The sequence below is a fragment of the Calidris pugnax genome, unplaced genomic scaffold (genome assembly GCF_001431845.1).
Source record: "Calidris pugnax isolate Ruff unplaced genomic scaffold, ASM143184v1 scaffold38, whole genome shotgun sequence".
Classification (NCBI taxonomy): Eukaryota; Metazoa; Chordata; class Aves; order Charadriiformes; family Scolopacidae; genus Calidris; species Calidris pugnax.
This window is the reverse complement of record NW_015090995.1, coordinates 55,593-77,057: the sequence shown is the minus strand read 5'-3', so window position 1 is coordinate 77,057 and position 21,465 is coordinate 55,593. Positions and strand designations below refer to the sequence as shown.

Below are 21,465 nucleotides of genomic sequence, written 5' to 3'. Positions count from 1 at the left end.
TGTGGATTTTGCCTGCCCTTTTCACAGCTTCAACAAAGAATAACCCATTAGCTGAACTCAAAAATAAACCACAACAGCTTCAAGCTATAAATAACCAAGTCAGACAGGCAGGATTCTGTAAACTCCTATTTTCACTCTGCAAGGGCAGGAAAACAGGAAAGGCAAGGAGAAAGGGTGGAGTTAGAGCCATCTTGGGATTTTGTGTTTTTTCTTTTTCTCTTGCATTAGAAACGCCCAATCTCCCCAAAACATCTTTTTCAGGACTTGAAGAGGGTTGTGAAAGTGCCACGTGCTGTGATTGGAGCAAAGGCAGAGAGGGGAGGAAAAGGGGAAATTTAAAAAGAAAATCCACATGCTGCAACACTGCATGTTATCACCAGAAACCCCAGAATTATGTGCCCCACTAAATTTTGCAAATCTGCAAAAATAGAGGATTGCTTCCTGTCTACCTAAACTCTTCCTATAGTTTCCAACAGGCTGGCAAACACCATAAGCCACTGCAGCCACCACACACCGCACCACTCCGACCCCTCAAAAAGAGGTCATGGAAGCCTCTTGAGGATGTTTAGGTGTCCCTCTCACAGGAAAACATCACCATGAACAACTTGGCTGGACAGAATTTAGTCAATCCCAGCAGTACTGAGGCTTCTACATGAAGTGAGTTGCTAGATGCTGAGGACGCCCCAGAGGTCGGCGATGCTCAGCACCTCTCTGCAGCCAGGAGGGCTACAGGCTCCAATACCCCAGAGGATACCTCAAAAAACTCCGTGCCTTTCTCCCAATTCACTCCTATCCCTGCTTCTTAATAAAATCTTGCAAACCTCATTTTTAAAATGATGGTTCCCATCATACTCAGGCATAATTATTTTTGTTTAGGGACAGAGCAAAGAAGTGGTATAAATTATGCTTAAGAAAACCCTTTGGCATTTTAACAGGCATTGGAAAGAACCAATTTCACAACAGTGCCTTATAATGGATGTCTCCATGGATACCTCTCTGTCAGCACCTCATTAGATAAGAGCTGAGACGTGTACGAGTGTAAGAGTATCTTCTCCTGCATTTCAGAAGGTACCTCAAAAACACTAATTATGCAAATCTCCATCCTCTGATGGATACTTGTAAGTTCAGGTGACAAAATGGATAAGCTGAGCCGTGCTAGGAAAGGAAGGCAAGATAGTTCATTTAGACTCTCTTCTTATGATTGCTGATACTTCAACAATTACCAGAGACCAGGGAACCCCTTTAGGCCACAAAACTCCCTTTTTTTCTCCCCTCTTTTCTTTTTAACCACAAGAAGATAGAAAGGAAGAGACAAACGAAGAGGAGAGGCAGAATTCAGAGAGCAGCATCTGGGACGCCCACGGTGTTTGAAAGAAAACAGAAGAGTCTGAGTGGCAGAACCAGCACCAGGACGTGGTAGCTGGAGAGACAGCCCAGAGGAGTTAAGACAAGCACTCTATCTAGATGCTCCACAGATTCGTGACTAATTAGTCTCCATAAGGAAAAACACTTCAATTAAAACAAAAATCCAGCTCTGGTTGGAACACAGGACTTGACTGTCCTGGCTTGACTTTCAGAACAGTACCTAGAAAGACAAAAGCCAGCATTGAGCCCCATGTTACCTGCGAGCTAGACACACAGTTAACAAAAAACTCAGAAACAGGATGAATTGTGGGAGATGGGTCCCGTCGGGACCTCCAATTTGTTCTTCCATTGCTGAGCACAGCAGAGGTTCTAAGTGCTGCAATCTCCTACTCCTGAAGCAGCTGGGAGCCCACTCAGATCCTAGCACGGCTCAGAGCCGCCGCAGGGAAGGGTTTTTCTCTCTCCCTGAGCAGTCACTGTAAGACAGTCTAATTCACAGGAGAAATCCTTTGGACTGCTCTCAATTATGCTCATGTGCAACAGCCCCACGGGACTCTCCACCCGCTGGGGATTCCTGGCACGCTGCTTCTTGGCTGCGCTGCCTGCCTTGCTCCCAGGTGGGAGCAGAGAAACAGGGAGCTCCACAACAGGGGAAAAATCTCCCACCACCAGCCAGCTGGGTGCTTGAGCCCCTTCCCCATGGCACCACGACACGGGGAAGGACCGAACCTGCAGGGAATGAGCAGAACAAAATCTTACTGAATCCTTAGGGGAATAATCCAAGATGAGAGTTGCCCATTGGAAGTAATTTTTACTGGAGACCTTCCTGTGCGGTGTTTCTATTTCAGTCGTGCTACTTTGAAAGCTCAGGAATAAAGTGGAGCCCTGCCAGGTTTCTCACATCCAGAACAAAGAGAGAGCTCACCTGAGAAGCTGCCACTGCAATGCTTTAACCAGAAATTGGGGTTCAGTCTTAGGACTGGGAAGTGCGGATCCGGCAGAAAGCTGGATCTGCACAGCAGGTTTGTACAGGTAAAAAGTCCAAGCCTGGGAGCATTGCTGTGTCCCCAGCACAGTTCTTACTCAAACCATCTCAGACCCTGTATAAAACTGGGTTCAGACTAAGAGAGGCGGATATGAACATCAAGAACCGTCCGGGAAGTACAGAATGCTGTCTGCAATTAAAGCTGAGGGATACGTAGAGATATGCTTTATTGGGAAGTGTTGCCAAGTTAGAAATAGTCACCCTCCAAGCATCATCTTGCTGGCGTGAGACAAATGGCTTGCTCACGCCCTTCTCCAAAGTTCACCCAAAGTCCAGCCGACATGTCTCAACTTAAAAAATAAAGGTCAATTCTGAGTGTCCCCATCATCCATGTCTACGATGAGGATGCCGGCACTTCACCATTCCCACAGGAAAGGTGTGGCAGTCTGCAGGAGGCAGACACGACTCCAGGAGACACTGCATCCACGTTACATCTCCAACTTAGCACACTTTGTTCCTTGATGGCTGGTGCGTCAAAATTCCTCTGCTGCTCATTTCAAAAAACCTTCTTTAATTCCTGGGAAGTTCAGCTTTGATGGGAGAGATGCACCAAAGAAGGTCAATCTCCTTGTTTTCTCTAATCAGTCAACACCAGTGCTCTCTACCACCGAGATCCATGGCCTCCTGCCTTCCACACCTGGCTGAAGCCATCCTCAGCTCCCACTGCACCGTCCTCTCACCCTAAGACAGGCCAACACAGGGCACAGGAACTGCAAACTCTTCTTTCTCTTCCTGCCACACGATTTTTGACTGAGCAGTGACTGTACCCCCACTGAGAAGACCAAATATTTCTGTTTCATCTGTCACACAAACACCAGTGGGTTTAATTATGCAGGAATTGGCTCCCTTGTGGCCCATCTTCATTATTAGTCCTTTACCTGAGGCTGTGTGAGCAAAAATATTTTGAGTTTTTCTAATGACAATTACTTGCATTTACGTAGCCCCTGTGATCCTAGAGCCTCCCCCAGCACTCTAAAAGAGGGGAAGAACCTTACTTATCCCTAAAATGTAACCACCTCAACAGTCCAACCTGGCAGCTCTTTAACGTGCATGGTGATCTGGGTATGAAAGGAGGAAAATTTCCCCAACCTGTGACAAAAAAGCAGGAAAAAAACCAGCTTTATAGAGCAAGTTTCTCAGCACTGAGAACTTTGGCACAGCCCAACCAAATCAGTCAGTCCCTTCGGACACCACCATGCAGACACGGGGCAGCTCTTCAGAGGCATGAAGAGTCCAGAAGCTTTCATGCTCTGATCGTGTTGAAAACAGATTTTTCAGACCTTCAGGCCAGAGACAGTGCTGCAAGACACAGATAATGCCCCTGAGTCAGGTACCCTAAAGTAAACATCGACGTCCTGCAGCTTGTGCAGAGCTCAGAGGAGGTTCAGGCACTTCTCAAACACAGGAAGGAAACTCTGCAATTTGCAGAGAGCACGAGAGCACTTCAGAGTCTCAAATGCCACTAATTTTTTTAAGGGCAGATTTGTACAAACCTGAATTTTGAGCATTTTTAATCCCAACGGTTTTCTCTAGGAATCCCTCTCCTAGAACAAAGCCTTGTTGTGCATAAGAAAGAAGATACATCCATTCCAGACAACAACGCTTATTATGTAAGGAAAATTCAGTAGAAGATTCCTCCACTCCACTCTCCCAAGAGTGGCAAGCCAGGGCTTCCAGCTCCCAACCAAGCACCATTCAACTGTGATTTCCTGAAGATTTGATCAGAACAGCTATTATGCTCAGAAGTGTGGCAGCTTCATCTTTTCATCCAAACATCTCCTTTACAGCAGATGTGAAGAAAGTGAATGGCTGAGGTTAACCAAAGGTAGGTTCCCGATATTGAATACCACATTAGAAAGTTTGGCAGCTGAATGAAAAGGATTGGTACCCCATGCAGAGGTTCAGGGAGTCAAAAGCAGTTAATTCATTTCTACCACAGCTGTCCTCCATGACCTGGAGGAAATCATATGGCTTTTCTGAGTTTCATTTGCCCATTCAGCCGCACACAAAGGATAGACCACAAGTCATCGTGGTGGTCAGAGGAAAGCACTCTGAGAGCAGACCTGCCAGCTACCCTCCTAGTACACCTCTGTGATATGACATCCTCTTTGTCAGAGGACTTCTTTTTATTCATTAATTTCCTCAATAACTGCAGCTTTTGGAATACATTTTAAGACAAAGACATGCTTGAATATTAATGCCATCGAAAAATAATGGGAGTTGAAAGTATGTCCTTGATCATGTCTAGACAGAACCAGATATAATGGATTTCTAGTATCTAGGTAGTAGATATAAATAGATTAATATTACTCAAAAACCTGGAACATCTCTATGCATTATCCAGAGAGGAGTGATCCTATAGCACAAGTTCTTCCTGAACATCTATTGTCTGATGAAGAGCACACCGCTCAGCTCCTGAATTGCTCCTGCAAAGTTCCTGGAAGAAAATGGTCAAGGGGTGCTGGGGAGTTGCTCAGAGTCCACTTGTCCATCTCTTCTCACAAAAGGGAGTGACAAATACAACCAGAACTAACCCCAAAACCTGGCATTCAGTAAACTCAAGTAGCAAACAGGGAATCTCATCTAGACCTAGCTGCTGAGAAGCAAAAACATGCAGGAGTCAAGCCCTATTCCCATCGCGTACATCCACAAGTTTGTTTCCCCAAGGGTGGCACAGAAAAGCTTATTTGGACCTGGAGCTGGTTTGGTAAAAGCAGCAGTGTGTTGGCACAACAAACATTCACACTCAGCCAGGAGTTCAGCAACGTGAAGACCTTTGTCAAGAAAGGGGAAAAAATAAGAAAGGAAAAAAAGAGCAGGAAAGGGTTCATCTATGAGTTAAGGCTGTTTTAGGTGTAAGCCCGGGGGAATTAACTTCAACACTCCATTTCAGCTTCTTTTTCCCTTTCTCCTTTGCACAAACTCGCATCTCTCTACTGTCAGGCTTTGATGGCTTTATGTAACTGTTTAAAAATTGAACAAGCTTCTTAACTTAGGTTTAGCAGAACACACTTTTTTGTCTCTCTCTCTCGAATGCACATTAAGAATAAAGATTTCCGGAGAAAACAAGACCTTTTCCATCCTCTGACATCAGCCACTGTAGCACATAAAGCCACGTCCTTGAGGACTGTATTTTTTTGTACATTCTGTTCCAGTACAAGCCGACGCATCTGCAGCCCCAGTGGGCTGTACAACTGGTAGCTGGAAAGAAAGACTCATCCCAGAGAAAATACACAGGTTAACTACCACCACAGCACCCACAGCGCGGCACTTCCACAGGGGGAGGATCCTAGAAAGCAGTAATGAGGAAAGAAACACGAAAAACCTTGGCATCGAGGTATGGCAGCAAAAGCCCTGAGTGGCAGGCAGGGCTTTGCCCCATATTACAGCCTAAGAAACAGCCTGTGACCCGCTGCTACCATGAGAATAATTCTTTTTCCTTTGTTTGTTTGTTTGTTTTTTTTTTTAATACAAGCTGAAAAAGTTTCTGCTCTATGGGACTAGATGAAAAAGCTTGAGAAGACACTCCCTCAAGGCTGAAAAAAACAGAGGCAAATAACCCCTACCCTCTTCTGGGTGTTTGTATTTCCTAATTACATCAGTGTCTAAGCCAGAATCTATTTGTTGATGCTTCAGGTTGGCAACGCCGGTGGAAGAGGCTTTTGGGAAACCCAGTAAAAATATTCAGTAGCAAGAGTTGTAATTAAAACCCTTCTCTTCTTTTGCTTTGCCTGTTAGAAAGTGTGCCTCTGTGTTTGCATTGTGGGCTCTTTAGGGCAAACACTGCTTCTTACTGTTTGCACAAGCTCAGAACAACAGACGGAGTCTGGACCGGAGGCCATGAGCTATATTCAACCACAAAGACACAGCACGGCCATCTCTCACTCCAGCTGTTTGGTCCCAGCTTGGAGCTAAACCCCAGGGCTGGTGGCAGTGGGCCTGGCCCACCAAAGGCACCAGTCACAGACTTTGCCCAGCTCCAGTTTTGGGAGACAACGTGCAAAATGCACCCAGTTCTGCTGCTGGTCATCACCGCAGCACCCTGGGCAGCCCGGCTGCCATCTAGAATGTGGTGGTTCATCCTCTCCTCCCGGGCACTGGGCAACTCCACAGACCCTCCCACTGCTGCCTCTTTCTGCCCATTAACCCCGAGCACCCCTGAACACGGCAATCCCAGCCGGCAAATCCAGTCTGTGCCGCACATCGACACTACTGGCCTTCCCCCAACCCAACCGTGCTGTACTTCCCTCCAGTCACCAAAAAAAAAAATAAATCCCAAGAGACACGACTGCATCGAGCACCGCCATCCCAGGAGCATAAAACTGAAGTGAACACTTTGATACCCAACATCTCTTGCACCCAACCAACCGGGATGCGCCGGTCTCACCACGCTGCTGCAGGGAGGCCAGCGCCGGGCTGTCCCTCCTGGGGACGGGGATGCCCAAGGAAGGCAAGAGAGAGGAGTTTTCCAGTATCACACAGTGAGGCAGGAAGATAATATCAAAGAATAGGACAATTTGCTGTGATTATCTGCTGTTTATCTCCTGGCTGCGTGGAAGCTCTAATTCATTGCTGCCCACACCCCCGGCAGGGTGGGCTGGTAAAAAACCACAAATGAGCTACTAACGAAAACAACTGGCAGTCATGAGTGACGAGGTTTTTCCTCCCCTGCTGCCTTTGCCTGTCACATTCCCACACCAAGTCTGCTGTCCCTGAAGGAGGTTCCCTCCACACCCACGTAACCCCATGTGCAGCTGGTTATGGGGTGTCACATCCGTGCATCCTAAGGCAGTTCATGGTGCACAGGGACAGTCACGCTGGTGTGTCAGCATCCCACAGTAGGCAGGAGGTGCCTGGAGGTGCAGCCCCCCCAGGGGCCATACGTGCTACAGGTTTGCCTTAGGGACTGTCCGGGCACAGAGCAGAAAGTCCAAAGCACAGACCCAAAGTTTACCCTGCAAGTGGGATTTCAGAGATGAAAAGCTGGATGGAGGAGCCACTACATCACAGGTCCAGAAAAGAGAGCAGCATCTCAAGGAAAAGCAGCACATTTTTAGAGCCCTGACCAAAAGGCTGCAGCTTCACGAGGTTTTGGAAGGTGGCCTCACACAGGCATCTGCACCGTGCGTCCCGGAGTTCAGCGTGTGGATCTAACCAGACAGCAGGAACGTCAGCAGCGCAAGGAACGCCCAATGCAGATTTGCAGAACAGTGCCCACGTGTTGCAGCCACATCAGGCAATAAGCAAACAATGAAATAATAACTGGAAGAAGATCTTGACCCTGCCTCAGAGGCACTGCTGCCAGCACAGGGGCCGTGGCTCCCCGGGGCAGGCGGAGGGGCTGACGAGGTGCAGAGGGAGCACACGTTCCCCGCACAGCCCCGGGCTCATCCTTACAAGGACGCTGCTCCCCAGCATCTCGCAGATGGCTGCAAAACGGTGCGTGACGCCTTCTTTCCTCTCTAGAGCTTAAAATTGCACAAAGCCTGCCCCCAAAGTGGGCTGAACTGCTCTCAGCCCCCCCCCCCATTTCCTTACCCATGCTGGACAAAGCCATGAGGGATCACCACCCGCCCTTGGGACTCCGGCAGAGGCGGCCGCACCATGCTCCGCGCCACCGAGGTGACTGGACTGGCCTATATGCGGCACATTATATAAGCTATAGGGGAGGCAACTCCTTTCACACCACCACCAATTACCTGATTAACCCCCAAATCACGGCGGAGCCACAGCTGCCTACACCAGCCCCGCTCGGCTCAGTCGCTCGGTGTCAAGCAAGAGTTACCCACCGCCAAACTTCTGACCTACTTCTGGGTTGTGTTTCTCCCCCTCCCTGCTCCTGCCCTCAGTCCCCAATTAAATCTGTGTGAGATTTCCTCAATTATCCTCTTCCTGCTAATAGACGTGGAAAGAGGATGCCATAACAATGTATTCCCCTGGCAATGGTTCAAAATAAATCTCAGAATTAACGTTGAAGAGTGCAGGATGTAGGAATATTTTAACTCAACGTAAATGTATAGAAACGAGCAGATACATTTAAGAAAGCTGATCTCTTGCTGTGACCACAATACTTAACCTCTCAGCCATGCAGTGAGAATCCTAGTGCTTATTTAATTGACAAACCAATAAATCAGCACTAATCTCCCCTTTCTGGGTAGCTGTGCGTGCTGATGTTCAGCTGAGGTCAGCTATTTTGGAATACAGCCATTCTCAACTGGCACAACCCAAAGGGCAACATGCATGGGAATCCTGTTTGGAAAACACTCAAATTTGGAAAGGACAAAGCATCCTAATGCTAGAAACCAACACATCCCATAACAAAACTTGGAGGGGGGACCTAGACAATAAAAATCTGTGTTTGGAAATTTTTGCAGAGGAAGAAGTTTATTCATAACTTTGGAAAGAGGAGAAGTGGGAACAGAGAACTCCTTAAGTACATTAAGAACACATTAAGATATTCTGATAGGCACTCGCAATTCTGGATGAATATAGATATAGTGTGAGCAAGATTTCTAATTGAGACAAAAAACTCTCTGTGAGGAATAGGTAATGAACTGCGCCTGGGAATGGCGCTCCCCATTACAGAAGGCAGCAAGCCTTTGTTCATCTTTATAGGCCCCTTTCCACTCATCCCAGAAAAGTATTGAGAGATAAGAAATTGCAAGTCTTCATAAAAAGGAGGCTTTAATCCAATGGAAACTACATCTGCACACCTACAAGCTGCATTTTCCATACCTGAGTTCCTACTTTATCTCCTCTCTTTATCCAAAACTGTATCTTGGGCCAGAAGCGCTATACGATCTCTAACAGCCAGATAACAAACTGCAATTAAACACATCACTGCAAAGGGAGCTCAGCGTAGCAATATTACAGAAGAAATTAAAAAAGAGTTTATTTTAAGCCTGGTGGAGAGTAACATGCAGCATATTAACAGAAACGGGGCCACATTCCTGCTGCAAATACCCAGTAAACTTAACAGGCAGCATGTCCACAAGCACACAGCAAACAGCTAGTGGGATGATCTCAAAATTATTTAGGGCACTGCAGTGCTGGTTGAGGCTGAAATGAAAACAGATGAACACTTAAGCCAAGGCAGCAAAGGAAACATCTCCACAAAGAGCTGTGAAACCGTCTCCCGCAGCAAGGAACCAATGGGTTATTTAAGAATTACACGAGGCTGCAGAAACAAACAGGCTTTCGCTGGGCTTGAGATGGACTGAGTAGAGGAAGAAAAGGAAAGAAAACATTTTTTAACTATTCTCCAGTATTTCTTCATGCTTTGTTTGGGACCTGGATGTTAAAAATTATTAACACCCCTGGGAACAGAGTGCCATCTCTCAAAACCCTTGTTCCCTTTTTGTACAGGAAAGGGAATGACTCCTATCCCACTGAAATGATAAGCTTGTCTCTGCAAAACACACTTTTTCTAAATATCTCCTGAGAGGCTCTGAACAAAAAGCTGCAGCTTCCCCTCTCGCCTCCCTCCCATCGCTGTTTGCTGTACGTACACCAAAGGCCGCCGTTTCCACCTTAATGCACACGTACCAAAGCTATTTTTGGCTAAGAGTGACGAGGCTTTGTTTGCATAACTGGGTTCCCACCTCATGATCTGCCGCTCTAATAGTTTGCAAAATAATAGCTGGAAAACATCCAATTCCCAAAGAAGTGCCTGTAAAGTTCGGTTCGTCTTTATCTTAAGGCCAAAAAAAAAAAAGAAAAAAGGGGGAAAAAAAAAAAGTCTTTCTGCAGAAGGACTTATAAAATGCTTCAGCAAGATGTAAACCAAATTATTTAGTGATGACCAGCTGGGGTGTGAGGATTTAATTCTGCTTCGCTTTGGGTGAAAAAGTATCAAAACAGAAAAGATGAAACAAAACTCACACCGGAAGATAAGCATTTTACACAAAGGAGTTTTAAACACTACAGCCAAATCCTCTGCAGACCTGATTTGTAACAACTCACGTCAGCCCAAAATATCATCCACAGGAAATGCAAACTTATCACTGATGGTTAAGAACAAAAGCAGAGCTCAAAATAGCAGCATTTCGGATGAAGCGAGTGTGTCAGTTGGACTACTCTCAACTGTCAAAACTGAGCTGCAATCACAGATCTCTCTTGAGGAATATTTGATATTTGTCCAGTGTTAAAAATAAAAGCGAGACATCTTAAAAGAGAAAGAGATGGCCCTAATAAAGAACGTAGGGAAATAACTCACGTGTATAGAAAGATCCAACCACTGGTTCTTCTTGACCAGCCCCCAACTACTGGCAAAAAACGGACAAAATCCATTTCTAGAACAACTCTGTCACTGCGAAATGCTGTAGAGGTGGGACTGAACGTTCTCCTGCTCTTTGCAGCTGACTAAGCCAGGAGAATTGACCATTTTTGTTTTAGCAGGTCCCTGTTTTGAAAGTGCCAGTGCTTCAGGTTCTCACTTCACTCCCAGCCAAAGCTTTGCCTCTCAGGATGGTGTTGCCCGAGCAAGAACTTCACACTTGGGCAGGATTATTGCTCAGTTTATACTTGAGACATCTTCACTCTCTTCCTCCCTCGTCCATCACCCTTACCCACCCTCACACCCAACACTAAAAGCACTTGAGGCATTTCACTTTCCATACTCATTTGCTCCGGTGAAGTCGCACAGATAAATGAGTAACACAAGACCACGAGCAGCTCAATCCCTCCCAGCCACAGTAAAGAGAAAGGACAGAGACTGTGGTGGGGAAATAGTTCTCCCTTCTCATCCCTAGGAAGAAATTTCTCACCTGCACAAATCCCCGAGCTGCCAGAGATGGGAGGAGAGTCTAGAAACATCTTTCTTACCCTGCACTGAAACATCACATCCTGGGAGCTTCACTGCCTGGTTGTGCTGGGTTGTATTTCAGCAGGGGAATTACACAGCAGGTACCACCCCGTGCAATTACAGGGAAAACACCTGACAGCACACTGTTCCACGGGCTTGATGGAGACAAAATAACACACCTGTTATTTTGCAAAAGACTGCATTAGCTTCTTAACCATTTCGCAGAGTTGCTGTGGAGCTGAAAGGCTCACAGTGCAGAGCCCTGGGCTGTCGTACTGCAAAGAGAGTGGAAATCTCCCAGATGTGCTCAAGCCACCAGTGGCCCTCAGAGCCAAACATCTGGGAGTCACTCACAAGCCACAGGCAATCCCACAAGGCAGCTCCTGTCAGCACTGCCCTGTGCAATTCCAGGAACACGGAGATCATTGTCAAGACACCCAAGTGCATCACTGCCGTGGCGAAGCCTTGAAAAGCTTTGCGTTACCTTTTCCTCTCTCTCTCTAGAGAGTTTCACCTGATTGCAGCCCATTTCAGCACCCAGAAGACACCTGTGACAAAGGCAGCCCCAGCACCGCTTAGCAACGTAGAATCAGAGAACCCCTGATGTCAGAAAAGACCTTCAAGATCAATGAGTCCAACTGTCTACCCAGCACTGCCAAGGCCACCACTAAACCATGTCCCTCAGCACCACTTCTACACATCCTTAGATACCTCCAGGGATGGAGACTTTCACCACTTCCCTGGGCAATCTGTTCCAAAGCTTGACAACTCTTTTGGTGAAGAAATTTTTCCTAATATTCTAATTTTATCTATTTCCTAATATCCTAAACCTCCCCTGGCACAACTTGAGGTGGAATCTGCTTCTTGGGCATCCCACTCCAGCTGTGGTTTACAGCAGGCCTTTTCTGTCTCAAGGCAATTATTCTGCCTTCCTTTCTCTCACTTACCAAATCATGTATCACATCTCTGGGGAGAAACCCTACAGCTGACACCGCCACCCAAAGCAACAGCAGAGAAGCAGAACTGCAAAGACAACACTTCGTTAGCGTGTAGATTTGCAGGAAAATACATCTTGATCTGGGAAGTGACCAGTGCCCAAGCAGCTCTCCACTTTCAGCGTAAGTTAAGTCCTCTGCTGAGGGTGAGTTCAAGGCCAGTGGCCAAAGACTTCTCTGAGGGTGGTCCCCAATGGCCACAGGCTCCGTGCTGCGCCCCTGACAAGGGGGTGGTTTCTCTGCAGCCTCCCCAGCTCTTCAAAGGATGCTACAATACATCCTGCTGATGCAGAGTCTGCCTGGATGTTGTGATGGCAAAGGGTATTTAACACTTGTAAGCACAGCACTGCACCCATACTATTATTCCATCTTTTTTCCAGTTGCACAGCGGTGCGACCGCTGACCCTGTCACACCAGACAGAGCTAACATGAAATGTCTACTCTGGTGCAGATAAGACTGATGTCTCAAGGATTTTGGACAACAGGATAATGTATTTCCTTAGATATTAGAGACTGAGAGAGATTTATTAGGGGAATTATTCTCTATATTCTGTGCAGTCCATTAAAAGATGAAGTTTTCCCTGATTCATCGAGGAGATCATTGCAGGCCATGTAATTTGACTAATATAATACCCAAGTTCCCTTTGCAGCTTCTCATCCTGTTAATTTTATACTCCTCACTCTCCAAGTACAAGCACAGTGCTGGGTTAATGTCCCAAGTTTAATTCAGGTATGAAAACCACTATAATTCCATAGGACAAAACCAGAGACAAAATTAGACCATTGATTCCTACCTGTGATACTAGGTAGTGGCAGTTTGTTACCCAAACCCTAGTTCAGCTTCTTGATTTCAAAACACACAGCAAAATCCAGCCAAAGCAAGCCCCACACTTTCCCAGAGCAGTTAAAGCATCACAGCAGTGTGGCTTTGTGCACTGCATTTGTTTTTTTTATGAAGGTCTTCTCTCCACATTACTCAAGCATCATCAGATTAGAACAGGTAGGGGAAGGGAAAAAAGGGGATGGTCCCAGATCTTCCTTCCAGGATGTCAACAGGAATAAATCAAGAGCTTTGGTCACAGCATGGCACCACACACAGCTCACACCACCACAGGAGCAGGAGGACAGCCTTCCCACCTCCACACTGCAGCTCTCCATCCCAGGGGCCGAAGGGGAATTGCCCTTGGCCATCTCAGGCTGCTGATGCGTCAAAGCGCTCCGGACCTCATCTCTGAGAGCACAGGGAGCCACACACATGCAAACTGCTCCCCCTCCATCCCTTGATGAGTTTCTGGATGCATTCACCTAGTCAGGCACCAGTGGCTTCAGCAGCATTTTTGCATGGAAGATGCATCTCAGCATCTCATCTCAGCAGCTACAGAAGAGATTTTGAAGCTATGACCTGTACTTTCTCCTTTCCCTCCCAAATTTAGCTCCTTTTCAGCTAAATACTGGTGACACTGCAGTGGCCTTGAATCACAAATGTGGTCGGAGCTTAGGAAGCACTACAAAAGCATTTGTTCCAATATTTATTCAGAGATTTTTCATGCTACACCTACCACGGACTTTAGTTTATTGAGAACATAGTGCACTGGGGAAGGGCAAACCACATAGAGTCCATAGTGCTGCCAAGCAAAATGTCATTAAGGCTTTAGCAATGCAACACAAATTGAGTTTACATAAAAGCTTCTTTTGTATAAACCATATCCCAGAGTGAAACATAGTGACAGAGCTGAGTAATGAGTTGAAGCAGAGCAATCAAGGTGGAACTACCAAGCAACAGGGAAAAGGATCCATTCCAAACTTATATTTAAGATGAGAATGGAGAGTTTAATTTGAACCACAGAAGAGGTGATTATGTACAGTCACCGCTACACACGCATTTAATACTATGTAGGGTGCAGTATCTACCACCTGCAGTTGCACAGAAAACACCCCAAGGTCCCATGGCACTATAAAGACCATCATGAACTGGAAGCTGAGATTTTCTTAATAGGTAACCTCTATACAGCTGAGAACCTCTTCTAAGCCTGGAACTTCAATTCTCTCTCTTGTGCTACCCAGCACAGAAACCCACAACTCAAAGTTCACCATTTCATCGTTTCAAGCTTCTCCTTCACACTCACTGAAGCCCTGTCTGGCCCCAGGTGTGGTGGAGAAACACCCATGCTATGGCACTGTTGGTGTAACATCAAAGTAATTGAGACTTATGACTCCCCCCAGCACTGTTCTGTGTAAAAACACAGCACCCTGAAATGTTGTTTCTAAGCAAGACACAATAAGCAGAGCATGGTAAGTTTGTAAGTACCGCTCACTTGTGGTACCAGGAATCCTAAAGTGTATTTTGCACTAATACTCATCACAGTCACCAGGGAGCGAGTTCAAAGCACTGTCCATTCATGCGAGGTGGATGCAAATGGGTTTAGGGATGACCTAGAGTTCATCGGAGACTATACACATCCATTCAATGTTCTCTGTGCTCTGACCAGTTCGTAAACTAAATCGGATTAGACACATCAGCCCCTCGGTGCTTAAAAGGCTGCCCACTGCTGCAAACCCCACTGATGCAGAGCACCCTTCACACGGACAGATGGGGACCATGTAACAGCATTAGAGGGTTATGAGGCTCTGAGACAGGAGCATCAGGATCTGTCAGCCTGGACAGAATTGTTGTTTCCTCCTTGAATGAGGAAGCTAAATTTTATTTTTTTTTATTTTTTTTAACAATACATCACGGACAGAGTTTTTCAGAACTTGCAAAAAATACTTATAAACAGCTAAGAGTGGCTTCAAAGAGAAAAGCCATGGAAATAACTGTATCAAGATTTCAAGGCACTGCTAAGTAGATCAGCGTAGTAGGTTTATCAAGATATAAACTAACCCCCCCCAAAACCATACAGATCAGCCATACCCTGCCCGCAGAAGCACTGAATGCTTAAAATGAGAGAAGGGAGATTCAACGAGCATACATTTTCCTGGCAGCCCTCCATATGTGCATATAAACCTCTCATAACCAGCGCACTGATATTTAAACTAATTAGCAGCAGGGAAGCCACGGGACCATGCTTTTCCATCAGCCTATTCACATGGAGAGAAGGACGAAAAAACGACAGGGATTTCATCCAGCTCACGTATGAGAATGCAGCAGTCCCTGATCCCCGCTGCACCCCCTTCCTCCCCGAAGTAGCAAGGCAAGAGAAATATGGTGCAGGACACATTTCAAGCAGGGAAAAAAAAATAAAAAAACCCATAACCCCACTAAACAAAATGCTCGCTCAGCATTATGCTGGAAGATATAAATAGAAAGCAGGAGAGCTGGTCCGGAATATCAAGCAGCATTCCCTATTCATTGCAGCACTGTGTGAGCAAGAGAGAACCCAAATCAACTTTCCCTTCACTCTGTTCTTCTCCTGGAGGCTGCACCTTGTTTAAATTTCCTATTCCTCATAAACACGCCGGAGGGGAATTAGCTTTGGGGAGCTGCGGACTCACACATCCACCATCATCCCAATGGCAACCCCCCACCAGCCTCTGAAAATAGCTCATGACTTAGTGAGGAGAAAGGACAGGCTGGGTTGGGGATTTTTTTGTGAATATTCAACACCTTTACACAGCAGGTCTGCCTCTGATTAGCATAGGGGATGTCAAAGACGCTGGCTCTCATGCAAAGTTGCCATTCTATCTAATTAGACGGTGGCTTCCTCCAGCATATAAATGTGGGCTCTAGTCCCTTGTACAAGAGCAACACAGGACAGAAAGGGGGAAAAGGAGCAGAGAACAGGAATGTCTGCAGTCCTCTTTGCTAAGTTAAAGGCTAAAAATTAAATCTCTAGCCACAGCTAAGATAGAGAGAACTAACACATACACCCCTCCACACATCAAGAGGATGGATCCAGGCTGAACCTCCTTCTGGAGTACGGCCCCAGTGATTTGGGTCAGCACAAACCCAGCCTGGGATGGGAATGTCACCCTCCACTTCTGCCATCCAGACCATGAAACATCTCCCAGAATTGCTCTGAAACTGGAGAAAGTAACTCATTTCTCCCCTTGTCCATTGTCCCCAGGAAGAAGCCAAGTCCCAGCTGGCAGGACCTGCCTGAGGGTAAATCACAGAGGCATAATGGATGTGGAGGGCCCTGTTTTGGGTGACTCTTTGGCATTTCAGCTGTCTGCTGCAGCAAAGCCTGCAGCCTTGGGCACCTTGAGGTCCCATGCAAGCCTGGCACAATCAAGACCAACTGTTCCCATAAAAGTAAAGGCTCTAAGTGCTAAAACAAAATGCTTTGCACATAAACTGTTTTCTCCAGCCTGAGAAGTGTACTTTTGGAAAAAAAGAAATGCTGAAAGCCTTTAAAAGTCAACTCAGTTTGATCGTATTTACTTTTTTCCCACTTTTTAAAATTAGGAGAAAAATTAAAAAAAAAAAAAAAAAATCACATGGCTCTACACATATCACCCTCCAGAGCTTCAGTTTTCTTACTCCCACCTAGGAACTGGAAACAATAAACCTTACCTACTCCATAGAAAATTTCTAAAGCTTATGCCCAGACTTGCAGACACTCACTGGTTTGGACAGCTTGGCACGACTGGTGGGAGAAGACAGCAAGGAGCAGCAAGAAAAACCCCAGGTTTGTGCAGGCACCTGAGCACTCCCGGGATGACGATGAGATGGAGCACAGGATCAGACACTCACCCTTCTCTCCTTTCCTGCTACCACCATTTACTTTCTGCAACTGCATTTGGCCATCCCTGCTGTCTGAACAGATGCATTAAGATGCAGCCAGCTGCAACATGATGGACACTGTCACCAGACGTGCCAAGCAGCAGTGACAAACAGTGGCCTTGACAAGGGGGATTGATCCTTGGGTTTCGGATCAGCCTCTCAGCCCAGACTTCAGGGTTAGCAGGTAGTTAAGAGATGCCATTTCTAAATCATACACACAACTCTACCTCCCATTCTCCCCCCAGGAAAAAAAATAAAAATAAAAGGAAAAAAGAGGAAGGGAAGGGGAGGGGAATGTTTTTTGCCAAAATCTGCACATTGAGCAGAGCAAAGATTAATAAGCCTCCACAGGTTCACAAGGCATAAGGCATCTGCCCATCAACAGTTCTGCATTTTGACATGACGTAGTGATACCAATGCCCTTTTTGCACAACCAGCCACATCTCTCCCAGGGACAAGATGGCACCAATGCTGCTAAGACAAGCCCCATGCTTTGTCAGTCTCCTCCTGCTCTCCCTCCACCTCACACATCTCCATTCAAGATGGAAATCAGGTATAGATTCTGCAGAAGCCTGGCCTCCAGTTTGGAATTATAAATCACTCCTCTCTGTGGTAGCTCTGCCACCTGACTGGTTATCAGCTGTCAATGAATGCACCTGACGAGAAATACCCAACCCCACAAATCTTACCTCAAAATTATCAATCTTGCCAAAGAATAATTTTTTTTCTGGCAAAGAGGCGATTTACAGACCCGTAGATCTTCCCTCAGCTTGGGGCAGTGGCGACAGATGAATTTTCCAGCTCTGCTATTGTGAGCCACATTTATACATCCTCCTCTTGCAGCACTTGGCACAGTACTGCTGATTTATAAACCCCAGCACAGGTTTCACACCTGCCTGTTCGCCATAATTCAGGCTGAGCAACAAGCTGCCCATTGGCAGGGCTGAACAAGTCTCCGAGGGATGCGGATCAGCACCCAAACCCAGTTCTCTGTCCCAATGAGGAACAGATCTTTGCCACACGTGTCTGAGCTGAACATCACACCCAGGCCTCTGTGCTCATGAGAAGCTCATTTCCCTTTCCCATTCCGCATCCTTCCTAGGTATCAACACTGGAGAAGCAAAGTTTCTTAACTAACCCTTCCCAAACTTTTTTTTTTTTTTAAATTTTGCTGAATTTTTGGGTTTGCTATTTTTGTTTTGCTGAAGTTTCAGTTTTCCACTGCCTTTGTAAGGATGCTGTAACGTCAGGCACTGTTTGCAACCAGAAACAGCTCTGGTTTTATTGAGATGACTCAGGACACAGCCCATCGTGTTTCTCAGGCATTCAGCAGCAATAGTGTGTCAGAACAGAACAGCACCTTGGCTTCCAAGCAGGGCCTGGAGGACTGCTATGAAGAATGCAAAACATGGCTCCTCTTAAGACATTAAGAAAAATAAGGAAATAAATAAATAACTCGTCAAAACCACAGAGCAAACCTATAGGTGATCTGAAACGTCACAGTCCCCTCTACCTGCAAGAAACACTCAGCCAAAGAACCAGGTGGCCCACACCTCTGTCAGACCATAAAGCCTTCCACAGACATCGAAGGGAACGCACCTATTCTTCTAGTGTTACCAAATAACTCTAAAAACAAACAAATCCTCAACTGTGGCTGAAGAAACCATGGGTTCAGGAAGCTGTTAGTAAAGCATTTTGTTAGTTTCCGAAGCTAGACATGCAGCAGGTAAATCCCCCCACCCCGAAGCAGGCAGAGGCATGTTCCAAACACCACCTTACCCTACTGATTTGCAGCTTCTCAGCTCCAGGCTTGAAGAGGTTCCATCGACGTCCACCGTTCCTGCAGTTCCCGCGCACCTTCAGAGTCTTTGAAGCCTGTTCATTCTCAGCTGCCAGGAGAAAATCCACAGGAAAAAAAAAAAAAAAAAAGGAATGACAAAAGATAAATGCCGTGCTTTAGCTCAGGCTGGGGGCGGAGGCTGTTCTTTTAAATGAAAGCAACAAAATTGTTTGCAAGAGACTCATTCAACCTCTTCTTTAGAAAAAGAGAGCAGAGAGTATATTTAGGTGCTTTATTCAGTGCTCTTGGGATACAAGAAAAATAGTGCAGCTTGGGTACTACAAAAACGCAGGCACAAACTACGAGCTGAGAGGCAAATTCAGAGGTGGAGGAAGCAGGTGGGGTCACAGAAGCTGGGTGTGAAGGCGGGATGCTCTCCCAGGAGCACCAGGCAGCACGAGAGCCTCATCTGCGTGCACCAACATTAAGAGTGCAAGAGCTCTTTGGGTCATAACTGCTCACAGCACCTCTGCAGGTTGGACCTGCAGAAATCCCAGCTCTACAGTCGCTGTGGTTCATATGATACAATGCCTTGAAAAAAGAAACAGCTCCTCAAACTTCTGCAGAAAACAAAAATGGGACCGTCCATAAAAGCCGTTTTTCAAAGAAACTGGGCTACTTCTCACCCCAAGCATTTCAGGCCAGTCCCTCAGATGTAATTCCGATCTAGCTTTAAGTGAGCTATACCATTTACACCACATCTCAGCCTGGCTTTACAGATGGGACATACCCAGGCACAAAACAGCTTGTAAAGAAGAGGTAAACGGTGGAGGAGGGCTGGCGACTCACCTTTCAAAATTATGCTCTGCTTTTCTAATCAACCCAAGTTTTTAGCTCCCCATCCTATTGTTCTGGTTTTGGGGTGAAGCTGCCATTCTGTGTGAGATCAGGGTTTTCCCCTCCCACATTTGGCAAGGTTAGACTTTAAACCCTTCCTCCACCAGGACTCTTTACATCCCCTAGCCTGAAGTGACGGGCACTGGGAGGAAGGACACAGAGGTGACCACCACTCATGTCCCCACGGCAGATGCCAGCACAGGCTCCTGTCGGCAGGTGCTGGTCTGGGGCAGGGTGTTTCTCTGTGCCTGTGTATGCACACACACACACACAGAGGTGTTCCCATCCCCTGAAGGCTCGTCATACTGTTCATGGAGAAAGGCGTCTACAGAAAACAGCCGAATTCTGAAATTCTTCCCTGAAAGATGCACAAGGCCAACCTTCCTGACTCGCCTCTAACCCAGGCAGAGGTTTCAGACTGTGTCAGTCACGAGGGGTTTGAAACCAGACAGCAAAGGGTAAATCAGTGTGATCTCCACTCTCCCACTCCTGGGGTTTAGGTCACCTTTACCTTACACAGGCAAAACACACATGCACACACACACACCACACGCTCCCTGTCCCCAAACCAAATCGGTGGGGACTCTGCCCTGCCCAGGACGGCAGCACCGAGACCCTGCTGCAGCCCTGGCACGGCTGGGTGGGCAGCAAGCCTGATTTTCTTCCAGCGTTGCTGGGAGAGAGATTGCACTGAGACCTATTTCCTAAACGCGATGCTGACGCAGGCAGCCTGCTGTTATTTTTAGCAACAGGCGTTTCACTTTCGAGGCTGGCAGGGAAGCGAGCTGCAGCGCCAGCGCCGGGTACAGCGAGAGGCTGCTGCAGGCTCCAGAGCCAACGTGCCCACATAGTAGCACTGGGGAGCAACGTGCAAACACAGCAATAGTCACATTTGGAGAGACACCTGCGTTACCTCCCGTGCGCTGGAAACGGGTGCACCCCGACAGAAGAGCCATCAATTAAAGAGGCAGCTGCTTGGTGTTTTCTCCTTCCCGGTTCTCCTTAACCCCGCTGTGCTGCCACCATCCCTTCCCCGCCCGGATCCCCCCTGTGCTCCTCAGCAACACCAGCAGGCTCTGGCAGCAATCCCCTACTCGCCCATTGCTAAATCCCAGGATTCTTGGTGTTAGCAGCATCCCTTCAGGAAATTATTTCCTTACTCTAATTATCAATCTTTTTAATTAGAGGTTCAAAAAATGATGTCAGCCATTCAACCATCAGCCTATTTACCTGCCAACACGAGACCCTTCCAGCAAATCCATTCTGTAGCGCTTTCTCTGGTGTCATTGTGGCCAGGACAAATGAGAGCTGCATTAATCAAGCGCTGCAGAGGATAGCTGGGCTGCCTCTGGCTCACGAGATTCTCTTCTCAATCAGGAAGAGTAACCGAGCAGAGCAGAACAAAAAAACCTCACTTCTTGCTGTGTTTCCAAATAAACTTCAGACTTGAGTTGTGATCTCAGTATCTACTACCACTTGCCACCTCCAAATGGCAAATACTCACAACAAAGGCTGGTGAGAGGACAGAAAGCCAAGAGGAAACTACCAAATGAGAACTCGCTGCTGCTGAACAGCTTTTACACCCCACGTGTCTATTGTTCATCTCCCTGTAACCAAATTACAGGCATTGTGTTCGGAGATATTAAAGAGAGAAAACAGCCTTATCTCATAAATACACTGTATACAAAAAGATGTTATTAGCTAGCAAGAAAATCCTCAACCTGTGGCTATGAGAGCTCCCTCACCTGGCTCCAGGGCTGGAACAAGCATGGGTGCAAACCACACTTGTGACTTTTCAACCCGTGCTGCCCTTAGCTTGCTCTGCAGGATGGGTGAGGCCAAAAAAAAAAAAAAAAA

At 46.7% G+C, this 21,465-nt stretch overlaps 1 protein-coding gene across 4 annotated transcripts in view; it reads right to left on the bottom strand.

Annotated features, from left to right (window-relative positions):
- The window catches only part of ARHGEF9 (Cdc42 guanine nucleotide exchange factor 9), a 191,794-nt gene that overhangs the window by 160,575 nt on the left and 9,754 nt on the right, over positions 1-21,465 (bottom strand). For all 4 annotated transcript variants that reach the window (XM_014955079.1, XM_014955080.1, XM_014955077.1 and 1 more), the window contains exon 3: positions 18,711-18,820. In XM_014955079.1, the coding sequence (XP_014810565.1) occupies positions 18,711-18,820 (110 nt within the window). The remainder of the gene's footprint in view (positions 1-18,710; positions 18,821-21,465) is intronic.